The sequence below is a fragment of the Canis lupus genome, chromosome 6 (assembly GCF_048164855.1).
Source record: "Canis lupus baileyi chromosome 6, mCanLup2.hap1, whole genome shotgun sequence".
Lineage (NCBI taxonomy): Eukaryota > Metazoa > Chordata > Mammalia > Carnivora > Canidae > Canis > Canis lupus.
Window position 1 is genome coordinate 567,653 of NC_132843.1, and position 13,698 is coordinate 581,350.

Genomic DNA, 13,698 nt, shown 5'->3' on the forward strand with positions numbered 1-13,698 from the left:
CAGGATCAGGATGGAGTCCCGCATCGGGCTCCCCTCTCCTTCTGCCTTTGTCTCTGCCTCTCTGTGTGTCTCATGAATAAATAAGTAAAATCTTAAAAAAAAAGAAAAAAAAAAAAGAAAAGACAGAAAGCAAAGGTAGAGAGCATTGCTCCCCTGTGTTTGCTGCTTCCTAATTGCTTCCACCCAGAGGCCATGTCCTGGGGCCATCCTGGGGCAGTGGATCCTGCTACCCTGTCGCAGGCCACGCTTCTCCTGCCTATCCCAGACAGCCTGCACTGACCTGTGCTCCGTCCTTCAGGCTTGCTCCAGGTGAGCTGGTGAAGGCTGTCTGGCTAGGGCAACATGTTCCTTCTAGGTAACGTGGTTGCAGGTGACAATGAAATGTGGTGGTGGGACAGACGTCGGTGCTCTGGGATGGACTTGGGGTGGGGGGTGTCTGGAGTATGGAGCTTTGTTCACCCCACCTGAGGGACATCGGCGACTCTCACGACAGGTCTCGCCCTGGCTACTTTTTAATCTGACCAGGTCCCATTAGGTTTTAAGGGATGTAGTTGTGCTTGTACAACCCTCCGCATAGGCAGGTCTTCGTAACTATGTGTTATCGTAAGGGGGTTCCATCCCTTTTGATCTAATTCTGCAAGCTAAGCTCCCTGAGAGTAAGAGGGCTTGCCCTTCATTAGATCACTGGCCATCCCTGGCATAGCATACCCCGCTTTCCGATTCGGACTGAAGTCTCTTCTGCATGCACAAGGCAGACTTATTGTCAGATCTAATAAATAAGTCACAGCTGTCTGTTAGTGTCCCAGGGAGCCTGAGGGTATTATGCTGAGTGAAGTAAGTCAATCGGAGAAGGACAAACAGTGTATGTTCTCATTCATTTGGGGAATATAAATAATAGTGAAAGGGAATATAAGGGAAGGGAGAAGAAATGGGTGGGGAATATCAGAAAGGGAGACAGAACATGAAGACTCCTAACTCTGGGAAACGAACTAGGGGTGGTGGAAGGGGAGGAGGGTGGGGGGTGGGGGTGAATGGGTGACGGGCACTGAGGGGGGCACTTGACGGGATGAGCATTGGGTGTTATTATGTATGTTGGTAAATTGAACACCAATAAAAAATAAATTTATTATAAAAAAAATTAAGTCACAGCTCGGAGCTACAGGACCCAAAAGTAAAATGCAGTGTCTAGCATCACTAGAGATAAATAAATTACCTGTAATCTGGAAAGCAGGTCGTCTTGATCCTCCATTCTGCTCTAGTGACTTTAGCGATTGATTTTGCTAAAGTCAGATGAAGCAGAAGGATATTCAGGTTCACGGCTTCAAGTGAAACGGAAGTGCTTGAGCCAAGAGATGAGATAACGAAACCCTTTGTGAAAGGAGATGAACAGAGGAACCGTGACTCCTGATTCCCCAAGGGTGTAGGCTGAGTCCTTCATGAGGGTCCTTCCTGCTTCTTGCCTTCAGAATGTGAGAGAGACACTATTGTGTCTGTTCCATAAACACTACTTTTTCATTTAGGGCAATTTAAGTGGGTTTGCAAACCATCTTTGATTTGCTTTGAAAGTGACCTGCCCCACAAAGACTCCATGGGGCCTGGAGTACTACTGTGAGGGCCAGTCCTTAAGGTTGAGAAGACGAAGACCTCACTGAAGTGAAATATTATTGTAAAAGGACGAAGGCCACCATCAACCCATAGCATTTTAGAACCGTGTTGTCCGACAGAATGGGGGTGGGGGGCAGGAGAAGTAGAATGCAGGGCACCCATGTAAATTTAAAAGTTGGTATTAGCTACATTTAAAAAGTAAAAGAGGGGCACCTGAGAGGCTCAGTGGCTGAGCATCTGGCTTCGGCTCAGGGCGTGACCCCAGGGTCCTGGGATCGGGTCCCACGTCGGGCTCCCTGCATGGAGCTTGCTTCTCCCTCTGCCTGTGTCTCTGCCCCTCTCTCTGTGTCTCTCATGAATAAATAAAATCTTTAAAAGAAAAGTAAGAGGCAGCCCCGATGGTGCAGTGGTTTAGTGCTGCCTGCAGCCTGGGGTGTGATCCTGGAGACCCAGGATCGAGTCCCATGTCGGGCTTCCTGCATGGAGCCTGCTTCTCCCTCTACCTGTGTCTCTGCCTCTCTCTCTGAATAAATAAATAAAAAATCTTAAAAAAAAAGAAAAGAAAAGTAAAAGGGATCAGGTAAAGTTATCCTAACATATTCAATTTAATATAGGATATAAAATATGATTTTAATATGCAGTCATTAAATATAAAAAATATGCAGTCAATATAGCAAATGTAAGTAGGGTGTTTTCCATTGCTTTCCCTGTTTGGTCCTAAGTCTTTGACATCTGGTGTGTATTTGACACAGCACATCTCAATTCCAACCAGCCACATCTCAAGCACTTTGCAGCCACATGTGGTCAGCGGTTACTAGATTGGACAGTGCAGGTTGGAAATGTCACCAACCAGGATTTCAAAGGGGAGGGCAAGTACATGCGGATGGGAAGAGAAGCAGGTAGGAAAGACCTCACTGAAATGATGGCAGAGAAAGGGAGGCATCTTCCACAGTTCTGAGTCCTAAGCCATGTGTGTCCTAAAGGGGGTGTGGCTGAGGGCGGGAGTGCAGGACAGGGAGGGTGGTGCTCCGTGGGCTGCACCTGTAGCACATCCTCCTGGTCTCTTCTTTCACCAGAGCTGCTCCTGCCCTCCGCTGTGAAGGAGAAATATGACTGGAAATCACGAGGGAATGGGGCTTGCAGATGGGAGTTTCTCTGGGTAAATGTCTTAATCTCCAGCAAATGCAGAAGGTGGGAGATAGGAGCAGGTAGGAAAGCCAGGGAGAAGGACTGGAAAAGAGGGAGTGTGCTAAATATCTAGCACCAATCTCAGAAAATAGGCTGAGGAGATGGGATGACAGGAGGACTGTAGGTTAAGGACACAAAACACAAAGCCAGAGGGTTCCCCTAAGCGGTAGGACGGGATGAGAGCCGGCGTCTGGCTGTATGTGGAGTCTACGGAAGAGCTCAGACACTCACAGTGGTTGGGAACTTTTTTTTTAAAAACAGGACAACTCACCTTTTTAGAAAAGATTAATTTATTTTACAGGGGCAGAGAGGGCGGGGGATGGGGCAAGAGAGAGAGACAAGCAGGGAATGGGGGGCCCAACACAGAGCTGGGTTCTAGGACCCTGAGACCATGACTCGGTCCAAGAGCTGAAACCAAGAGTCGGATGTTTGACCACCTAAGCCACCCAGCACCCCTGGGTTGGAACTTCTGCTGCTCATCTGTTCTAGGAAATGCCAGGTTCTCTCAACAAAAGGCATAAGGCTATGTAGAAACATACCCCTGGGGTCAGCCACTTGGTCGCCGGCGTGTGCGAACGCTTACCAACAGCAGGGGTTAGACAATAGGACAACAGCACCTCACCAAGGATGCGCCGAGCGTGGGAGCCTAGACTGCAGCTGTCGCAGGCCTGAGGCAGAGCAGAGCACCGTAGTGGAGGAACCTGGATCCCTCAAGTAATTCTCCATCCACTCCGAGGCGGGTAAAAGAGAATTGTAACTGAACACTAACTGGCTATATTTTTCTGAATGAAAATTCTGAATGTAGGGACACTTGGGTGGCTCAGTGGGTCAAGCATCTGCCTTGGGCTCAGACCATGATCTCAGGGTCCTGGGATTGCTCAGCGGGGCTCTGCTTCTCTCTCTGCTCCTCTCCTTCCACTGCTCATGAGCACACGAGCAAGAACTCTCTCTCTCTCTCAAGTAAACAAATAAAATCTAAAAAAAGTCTGAATGTAGGCAGTTCTAGGGCTGGTTCTGCAGCTGAATGACATCATCATGGACTTGAGCTCGTTTGATTCCTCTTCTTCACCTGCACAGTCGGTTTGACTTTTTGTCCTTTGGCTTGTTGCCTCATGAGCTCAAGATGGCTGCTATATTCCAGCATTGCATCTTAATTCAAAAGTAGGAAGCAGAAGGTAAAAAGTTTTCTTCTCAAGATTCCCCTTTAACCTAAGTATTGAGAAGCTTCCCAGGAAGTATCCGTTTATCTCTCACCAGCCAGAAATGGGTCACATGGCTGTGGGTCATTTCTAGAAAGGTTGGGAAAGCAATGTTTGCAGCCTCTGGGGAGGGAAATGGCTTTGGATTGCTAACTCTAGTGAATGCCTCAGGTCCCAAGAGAAGGCATCATGCTGTAGAAGGAGGAACTAGGAGCCACAGCCTGTATGTGACCTGCCCTTGTCACTTAGTCTCTCTGAACCTACAACCTTCTCGCCACGGTGAAGAATTGGATTCATTAGATGGTCTCTTTCTGCTACAACACTTCTGATTTTATTAAAACTCGAGGGTGTAGAATGAGCTGTCTAGGTAGGGGTAATGTAATTAATTTAATGAAAGCCATTTGGTAAAGAACAGCTGGGCTCTTCTCCTTCCTGTGGTCGGGGACATTTGTCAGTTGGATAGACTCTCCTGCCTGCAGGTTTTGATGTAAGTTTAATGACACCAACACCTTGATGTCCTTGGTCTCTGAATGTCTCTGTTCCCAGTAAGAGTGTCAGACCTTGTGTGTGTGCTAAGCCAGAGGGACCTCTCTTGGCTGTAGCTGACCTCAGCCTGCCCAAGCCGGGTCAGCGGAGGAGAGATTGCCTCCCCCTCCACCCCCACCCCCCACAGGCCCTTGAACATCTTCCCCTCCTACCTGGCATTCGTCACTCTCTCGAGTTTGGGTTTACCCAACTCTGGCCCAGGTGTGGGTTTTGTCTATGTCCTTTCCAAAGCCCTTCACATCCCCACAGTTGCAAGTAACCAGGTCCACCGGGGGAAGAGAGATACAAAGGGGCGTTATGTGGTCACAGGGGATCCGATGGAACCAGGTGCAGGCACCTACGAGGGATGGGGACAGGGAGAAACCCCACCAGCACGTGGGCACGTCCCATCTCCTGCTTTCCTCCCCTCTCTCTGTAGTTAGAAATACGGATTGAACTGGGCGCCTCACAGTTCCCAAGTAGGCTCATCCTTAGTTCAAGCACCAGCAAGATCAACAGGCATCTCTGCATCTTAAATTAAATTCCCAGGAGGGAGAATATGATGGCTCAGCTTGGGTCAGGTGTGCACCCTGGTCTAGGCAGCAGTAGGGGGTTGCTCAGGGAAGAGAGTCATCACAGCACAAACCTGCACACGGGAGTTTCTCCTGTAAGAGAGGCACATACGCCTTACAGAAGGGAGATCGTGCCCTGGCCAAGTACTCCAAGGGCTGGTGTTTTGTCGTTGATTTTCATTTTTAATGAGGAAGTGGACCTAGGGACCCTGGGGTCCCAGGATCGAGTCCCACACTGGGCTCCCCGCATGGAGCCTGCTTCTCCCTCTGCCTGTGTCTCTGCCTCTCTCTGTCTCTCATGAATAAATAAATAAAATCTTTTTTAAAAAAGGAAAAAAGAAATCTACAGTACAGACACCAGAACTGACCCAGGTGGTTCTGGAATCACTTCCCTGACTACCAATCTCTATAGATTCTCCACTCTCCTTCCTTCCAACTCCAGCCCCTCAAAACCCTGGCTTCAGGGACGCAGGGAGAAGCCAACCAGGCTCCAACGAACCAGCCGCTGCCCAAGACAGGGTCAGGTGATGTGTAAATGAATGAGAGATTTTTTTTTTAAAGATTTTTTTTTATTTATTTATTCATGATAGTCACAGAGAGAGAGAGAGAGGCAGAGACACAGGCAGAGGGAGAAGCAGGCTCCATGCACCGGGAGCCCGATGTGGGATTCGATCCCGGGTCTCCAGGATCGCGCCCTGGGCCAAAGGCAGGCGCCAAACCGCTGCGCCACCCAGGGATCCCAATGAATGAGAGATATTAAATGAATACAGGAATCTGTGTTCCAATAAAACTTTATTTGGCCCGTCCTGATCAAGTTTAATAGATCTTCTTAAAACGTGAGTAGTTATAACAATTCCTCTATAATAACAGTTATATATGAATTCCTGGTTAAGGTCAGCAGCTTATTCCTTTACCAAAAAAAGTAAAGCCGCCCTCTGAGGACAAATGGCATGTGAGGAGTGGTGTATATTTCCTTTTCTTAAAAAAAAAAAAAAAAAGAAAGAAAGAAAAAAAGAAATCCAAACACTTCATATTTACATATTTTCCATTTAAAAATTGGTCAGTGTGATTAATTCTGTTCTTAAATATAAGTTTCTAATGTATTGCAGGTTTCAATGTACAACTCCTAGTTAGCGGATAGGTTTCAGGTGCTATTGAGGGTGGGTGAGCACAGCCCAAGGCCAACGCTGGGAGTCCTCTGCTTATGGACTGGCTAGACCTCCCAAAGGTATCCTAGGGGTGCAGGGGGGAGAAGACTACCAGTGGCAGGACTGGCACAGCCTTCCAGAGGTGGACTATGCTCCCATGAGGGCCTGCTGTGGCCATCCACCAGCTTCCCAGGCTCTGGGCGTGAGTATACCTCCCAGGGTGCATGCTCCGAGCTCATCCTGGCCTGAGCCATGAGGGGCATGGCTGCTTTGACGGTGTCTTGGGGTCTCTATGCTGCTGCCTGACCCGTAAAGTCTTTGACCCGTGAGGACCCTGCCTTTCGCATCTTCCTACCTTTCTGGGTTACTTGCCTGCAAGGCCACTTGCTTTCAATGCATTTCTTCAGGGCCTGCTCTTTGCCAGGGCTAAGCAGATGATCAAAGTCAAGGTAAGTGTTAACGAAGCATGATGGTCCCGTGTGAAATTTTCTCTCCTAACACATTTGCTCCATGGCAGGCACCTCAGGGCCCTGCTTACTCCAAATGAGTAATTCACGCCTAGAATATTAGTTCCCGAGGTAGGCTGGGAGAGGAGTTCTGCACGTCTGCGGGTGGGCTCTGTGTGTGTGGCTGGGTGTGGGGCTGCAGGCATTACTAGAACTGCTGTCCTCAAACACTGCTGTGTAGGGCATCCCCTGGGGGAACTGGGGCTGAAAGCCTGCATCCGTGCATGTGTCAGGAAAGTGCATAGGGAGTTCTGGGGGAGGTGTGTGCACAGGTCCGGAAGAGGAGTTCTTGTACCCACAGCCCCCCAAACCGGTCTGACCTGAAACAGGGTTTTCAGACCACACGGGGGTGAAGCAAATACAAGGGTGCTGGGGAGGGGAATATTTAAGCGCTTGAGGAACCAGAAAATAGATGGTTGGCCTCGAGGGTAAAACTGGCTTCCTATCCCATTTTGGAATACAAGAAACTTTGCTCTGAATAAAAGATGGAACAGCTCAGATGGTAATGGGCAGGGAAGAAACATCTTGGACCAAATTTTCTTGGACTGGAAAGCCACAGTGAGCCCAGCAGAGGAAGACATTTTAGAGCAGACAGACACGGGCCTGTGAGCTGGGGCTACAGGGTTCGCCTGAGGGTAAGTGCATTACTTGGCTCGTCTTGGCCTCACTGTCCTTCTGCTGGGGGGGGGGGGGGCTGTTCAGACCAGATGGTTTCGGCACTGGGTCAGCAAGACCCACCTGCACCCGGCCAGGGGGTAGGGCTGGCAGGCTGCTGTCTAAGACACTGTTCTTCGCGACAGGCTGCCGCTTATAAAACCCAAGGGCCCCCTCTTCTCTGGGAAAGTGATCAACCCCCAAACTAGGCTCCTGTCCAAACCTGCTCCCAGAAGTTAAAGGCTAATTATTAAGGCAGTTGAAGAAATGGAACTTCTTCTCCCTCCTCGGATCCTTCCTGTGTTCTGCTGACCCCAAGGCAGCGAGCAGAGAGGGGTGGAAGGGGTGGTGGAGGTGCCGGGGGTGGGGGCCCTTCCTGCCAGGCCCCGCTTTCCCCGGGGCTTCCCCCGGGCCTCCCCGGCCAAGCTCCCGCCCTCCCTCACCACCTTTCTTTGGAGAAGGCCTCGGTCTGCACCAGGTCGCCGGGGTGCTCGGGGATGCACGCGCCGTTCAGGTCACCCAGCTTGCTGTCGGGCAGGTCCTCCGGCTTGGTGCAGAGCTTCAGGGCGCGGGAGATGAACACGTCCAGGTCGAACTGGGGGCTGGCGCCGTCCTCCGGGGCCGCGCGGCCGGGCGGGGAGGCGGCGGGGCGGCGCTCGGGGCTGCCGGGGGCCGGGCTGGCAGGCTCGGGGCCGCCCCGCGTGCTCTGCACCCACTGCGCGATCTCCAGGAAGAGGCTGGCCGGCTCGTCCTCGCGCGGCCCGGGGTCCGCGGCCACCCTGGCGCTGGGGGGCGGCCCGGCCGCCTGCTTCCAGTGCGACAGGTCCAGGATGAGCTTGGGCTCCGAGTAGTGGTGTGGCTTGCTGTCGCGCCACAGCAGCTTGTCCAGGTAGGAGGGCGAGCCCACCTTGTAGTCGCAGGAGCGCCCGCAGTCGGCCTCGAAGGCGCGCTCCATGGACGAGGGCGAGCGCTCCAGGAAGCGCTCCGAGCTGCCCTGCGAGTCCTTGCGCGGGTCCACCTGCACGTCCTCCGCCAGCGCCGCCGAGCCCGAGCCCGCGCGGGGGTCGCGCTGCACCTCGCTGGCGTCCTGGCCGCGGTCCGGCCTCCACTCCAGGTCGGATGACAGGCTCACGGGGTACCTAGGGCAGAGGGGTGATTGGAGCCCCTCACTGGACCCCCGGGTGAGCTGGCCTCCCGGGCGGGCACGCCCCTGGTCCCTGCCTGCCCCCTCAGACTGCCTTTCCATTCCTTCCCAGTGCTCAGGTCCTGGGACCCCTGCTTCCCAAGGGGGTTGGGTAATGGGGTATTTTTCTTGGCTTAACCCTTGTAGTTATGCTGTAGTCATTCAACGCCCTACAGCTACTGCTTCAACACCGTCCTGTGTGCCAGACACTGACACTCCAGACACAGCAGCGAACAGAACAACAAATCCCCTGTCCTCATGGAACCTCCTTTCAAGGGGATCCACCTGTGCAGTGCTCCTCAAACTCTGACATGCACACACATCGCCCACCACCCTTGTTAAATTGAGGCTCTTGATCCAGGGACTCCAAGAGGGGGCCTGAGAGTCTGTGGTTCTAACAAGGTCCCAGGTGAGGCTGATGCTGCTGGTCCAGGGACCACACTTTAAGCAGCAGGGCCCTAATAAGTGCCTCTCAGCCCTGGCTCAGACTAGAATCCTCCCACACCCTCAATTTGGATTTGTAGGTCTAGACTGAGGTTTTTTATCAGCGTGGTTTGAATACACCCCAGGTGATGCAAAGATAGAGCCAGGGCTCAGAACTCTTGCCCTAGTGGACCTGGTGGGATGCCCCCAGCACCCTGCATCAGTGCAGTGCAGGTGGGGTCTGCGGAAAGATTACAGACACCCTCAGGAGAGGCCAAAGATCCTTGGAACTCTGCCTCCTGTCAGCTGCCCTGCAGCCACAGAGAGCAGTCAGCTACCCAAGAGCAAATGAAGGGCAGGCAAGGTGTGCAGGCTGCAGCTCGAGCTGGGCCCCCTCCTCCAGGTGCAGGGTGTTCTCTGCAGAACCATGTGGAGGGAGGCAGGGAGCACAGGGGAGGGGGAAGCCAGCAGCCAGCTGCTCATGGTATAGGGTGCCTAGTGCTCACACAGGAAAACTAACACACCAAGGACGGGCAGGTTCGGCTGTGAGAGGGCAGGCACACAGCAGCAGTCTACACCATGTGGTTTGTGAGGCACAGCAAAGGGCCAAGACTGCCCGCCCTCTCTCCAAGTGACATCAGGAGGGCAGGAATCACCCCCCAGAGGTGAAAACTGCCTCATACCATGAGGGTCTTTGAGATCACAGAAACTTCTAGGAGGAAGAACCTGTGAAGACCCTTAATCCTTGGCTGCTACACACCAGGGGCCAAATGCTGGTTCTCTGAGGTCCTCATAGAGACTCTGTGGAGTTAGTCTATCACGCTGCCTTACAGATGAGGACACTGCTGTTCAAAGGCTAAGCCATTTGCACAAAGCAGGAGGGCCTGTAGGGAGGAGCCTGCCATTGACTGCCCATCTCCTGCATGCAGGTGTGATGGGAAAGTCAGGAACAGAGCTGTGTCAGGTTGAGAATTGGTCAGAGTTGGTCAGCAGTGGCCAAAGAACCCCTGTGATAGTTTTCTTGGCACCAACCCTGCATCACAGTCATGAGAAGCGTGGCATGGGCCTCTCTGGGCCAGTGCTCTGTGTCCTCAAATGCTATGGAGTAGAGGAGGCCGGGCTGCAGGGACCACAGTCTAAGGCGGGAAAAGCATGGGGGTGGCAGAAGAAAGAGTCTTCATTAATCTCTATCTGCTGGCAACTCTTGATGAAACAATCGACAACTACAAACCAACAAACCTCTCCAAAAATAGCAACGTTGCCCTGGCCCTCCCTCAGTGCCTCCTTCATCTGAAACCCATCATCTGTCAAATGACTGAAAAGGAGAACTTGCTCATCTGTCACTTACATAACTAGCTGTCACCTTCTCACAACAGTGGAGCTCCCACATAGGGCCCCTCCAAGTCCTGGCTGTTAAGCCCCTGACTTCTATTTCTAAACTGAGCAGCTCTTGGCTCTCCCTCCCAGGATTAGCAGATGGTGACACCCAAATGTTTCGTTGCCTGATTGCAACGTCAGAGCAGGAAGAGACCTGAGAAACCAACATGCTTACAGAGATTGTTAAAAAATGTGTGTTCTATCCAATCCTGAGTCACTAGTAGTGACTTCCGGGCACACAGTGTTGGGAAGGATTGGAGGCCAAGCCCCGTGTGGCAGGCAAGGGTCCTGTGACTGCTCCACAGTGTCTGACATAGACACAGATCAAGGAGGCCCCACCCGAGGCAGGCATCAGCTGTGTGGCAAGACACCAGTGTCTCCCCTCTCTGGGTTGTGGCTTCGTCGTGTGTCACTGGGCAGTAATAATAATGGCACCCCCTTAACGGCACTCTTGGGAGGTGCCAACGATGTGGACCATGCAGAAGTGTTGTGCACTAATCAATGTCGCATTGTCTCCTTGCTGTGCACTGGCGCAGTCTGCTTCTCTAGGGCAGAGTCCCAGTCTGCTAGAAGTGAGTTCCAGTGATGGGAACTCCTTAAGTGTTGCTGAACATTGTATTGAGCCCTGGCTCTAGTACACTCAGGCAGGGAGAAGAGGAGTGGTGTCTGTGTTACACAAAGGAAGGCCCCGGACCCACACATGCTCATTTGCCAGGAGTACCTGGGGGCAGGAGAGAAAGGCAGTAAACTAATGAGGGAAAGCATCCCATAGGCTTTAGGGCTTGGGAGGCAGAGGGAAAGGTCAGGGAGGACCAAAGGCAAGACAGACATGGAAGGATGAGAATGTGGATTCTAGACTCCAGGGCTGGAGGCCCCTGGAACTGTACCTGTCCCAGTTGGAGAGCTGGCTCTGGTTGGCGGCCATCAGCAGGATGTCATCGATCTCGTCTTCAATGCGGAAGGGGTGCTGCGAGGTGGGCTCATCCTCAGGGCACGAGTATGGGCTCATGTAGGGGTGCTGCAGCCCCATCTCTGCTGTTAGGCGATCCATGGGGTTGAAGGTCAGGATCTTCTCTAGAAAGTCTATGGCTGCGGGGAGCAAAACAAGATATGAAGGTCATTCATTGCCCTGCCTTGCAGAGAATGAGTCCTCAGCATGGTGACATTTTTTTGTACTTTCCCGTTTGTAAAAAGGTTTTTGGCCATCTTCCTCCCTGGTGATCCTCACCACCATCCAGGGATGAATTCAGAGCAGATACTGCTTTTTTGTCTTCCTGAATGGATAAGCAGAGACCCAGAAAATGTCTCTAGGAGAGAGCATGGGACACACCTCACAGGTGGCTCCACTCATGTGGTCGGGGGACACCGAGGTTCCCTATCCTCACTCCCATTTGTGGCGGATTGTGGGACACTGTGGGACACTGAGAAGCCTTGTTTGGTGGCTGGTTGCCAAGCAGCATGAAAGTATATCAAGATTTGGGCAGCACGTCAGGTGATGTGGGTGCACACTGGCCACACCTCATCTCTGCATGCAGGACGGTGTCCTTCCTCCCAAGCAGGGGCGGGGGCAGGGACGGCTGTCTGCTTATGGGCTCTGCCCTGGGTCATCTCAGGGCAGCTCCGGACTGGAGGTTTATATTACCTCTCAGTGCTGGAGGCTCCATTTAAATCATGGCTTGGCTCATGCTGTTACCGGCCACATGGCAAGGGAGGAATGCCACAGAGCTCAGGAGCCTCAGCCAGCACCACGACCCTGCCCCTGACACCGGCCCCGGGTCTCTCTGCAGGAAAATCCATCAGTGATTCAGGTAAGTGATGGATTCAGAAGGTCACTGGCCTCCCAGGAGGACGTGGTAAGGCTCCATATGCCTAGACCGAAAGATCAAGAAGGGGGCAGTGACTCGGACCACTGCCGAGAGCCCTGGGCTCAGAGGCTGCCTCTGGGCCAGGGCTGCACACCTGCAGGAGCCCCACAGATCACCGGGCTGGGGAGAGCCGGGCTCTCGGGTGCGCGGCCCCGCTCTGGTGCTGCTGGGCTCCGGGCTGGCCCCTCCACCTTCCCCACCAGCCTCGCTCCGCTCACTGCGTTCCCCCAAGGCAGCATGTTCTCTCTTCCCTGTGACTGTGCAAGCTCCTCCGCTGGCACCCCGGCCTGCACCTCCTAGCCTCCCCTGCGGTTCAGTGAGGCTGTGTGACTGGGGCCCGTGGGTGGGGTGGGCATGATGTGTGCACTGCACCCCCAGGCCGGACACATAAAAACCTCCTGCAGGAGTCTCTGCGCGGTCTCCCCCTGGCTTCAGCTGGACATTGGTACCAGGGGACAGCAGTGTGTTGAGGTTGGCAGATACTGGGCCCTGGGGCGCCCAGGCTCCCCCGGTCTGTGCGGACTTGCCAAAATGTGCATGCTGCGAGCAGGGTCCCCCTGAAGGTTCCACAGGGAGAACCACAGCACGAGCTTTGTTCTTCCTCAGTGTGGAGACCAGCTGCCACTGCCATCCCCCACCTCCCCTTTTCTGGGCCCTGCCTCCCCACGTGTTCTGAAGGCACGCTGAACTCCAAACGGGACTTCCCAGAGCCCTCGGGGTTCTGGAAGGATTCTCAGAGGCATCTCTGGAGATTGGGAGGCAGGGGGCCGGGCCCTAGGGCCCCCAATCCTGCATCACCCAGAGAAATCCTGTTGCTCATTTCCAGTTTTCCTCATCGATTTGTCACTTGTGATACATTTACTTCTCAGAGTAAATGGAGTTTGGAACTCACACTTGGACCTGATGGTCCCGGGGCCCATCTCCATTCTCCTGCCATCCTCCTGCTGGGGGACCACAGCGTCATCCAGGCTGCCCTTCGAGCTCTGGGGGCTACAGCCAGAGACACACCCGGCCTTGAAGGTACAGCAAGGGAGGGGCCTCAGGCCAGCAGCTGGTGCCCCTGATAGGGGCTTGGCGCCCTTTCCCCCACCTGTACTTTATTCTGGTGACCCCTCATTTTCCTAAAGCCAGGGGTGACCTTTTGTCAAGGCCAACTTTCCAAGGCCAGAGGCAGGCGAGAGAATTTTGGTTGGGGGTGAGTTTTGGCTCAATTGGGAGGCGGAGCAAGCCTGGTGCTAGTGAACCCCTGTCCAGCTATCGGGTGGAGCCCAAACTCATAGGCTCTCAGCCCTTCTCGCCTCTGCAGCCTCACTTCCTGCCACCAGGTCTGTGACTGGTCTGGCTGACCCAGGCCCTCACCCTATGCCCCCAGCCAGCTGCTCTGTCCCTCTCAGTGTGCGTGATTCCCTTCCTCTCCCCAAATACCCAGAGCTCTCACTGGCCCCTTAGGACG

At 53.4% G+C, this 13,698-nt stretch overlaps 1 protein-coding gene across 5 annotated transcripts in view; it reads right to left on the minus strand.

Moving 5' to 3' along the window:
- Nucleotides 1-5,862: 5,862 nt before the first annotated feature.
- Nucleotides 5,863-13,698, minus strand: part of MAPK4 (mitogen-activated protein kinase 4) — a 147,814-nt gene continuing 139,978 nt past the window's right edge. For all 5 annotated transcript variants that reach the window (XM_072828457.1, XM_072828458.1, XM_072828460.1 and 2 more), the window contains 2 exons: nucleotides 11,268-11,469; nucleotides 5,863-8,536 (listed from right to left, as the gene is read on the minus strand). In XM_072828457.1, coding sequence (XP_072684558.1) covers nucleotides 7,837-8,536; nucleotides 11,268-11,469 — 902 coding nt within the window. In that variant the 3' untranslated portion in view covers nucleotides 5,863-7,836. The remainder of the gene's footprint in view (nucleotides 8,537-11,267; nucleotides 11,470-13,698) is intronic.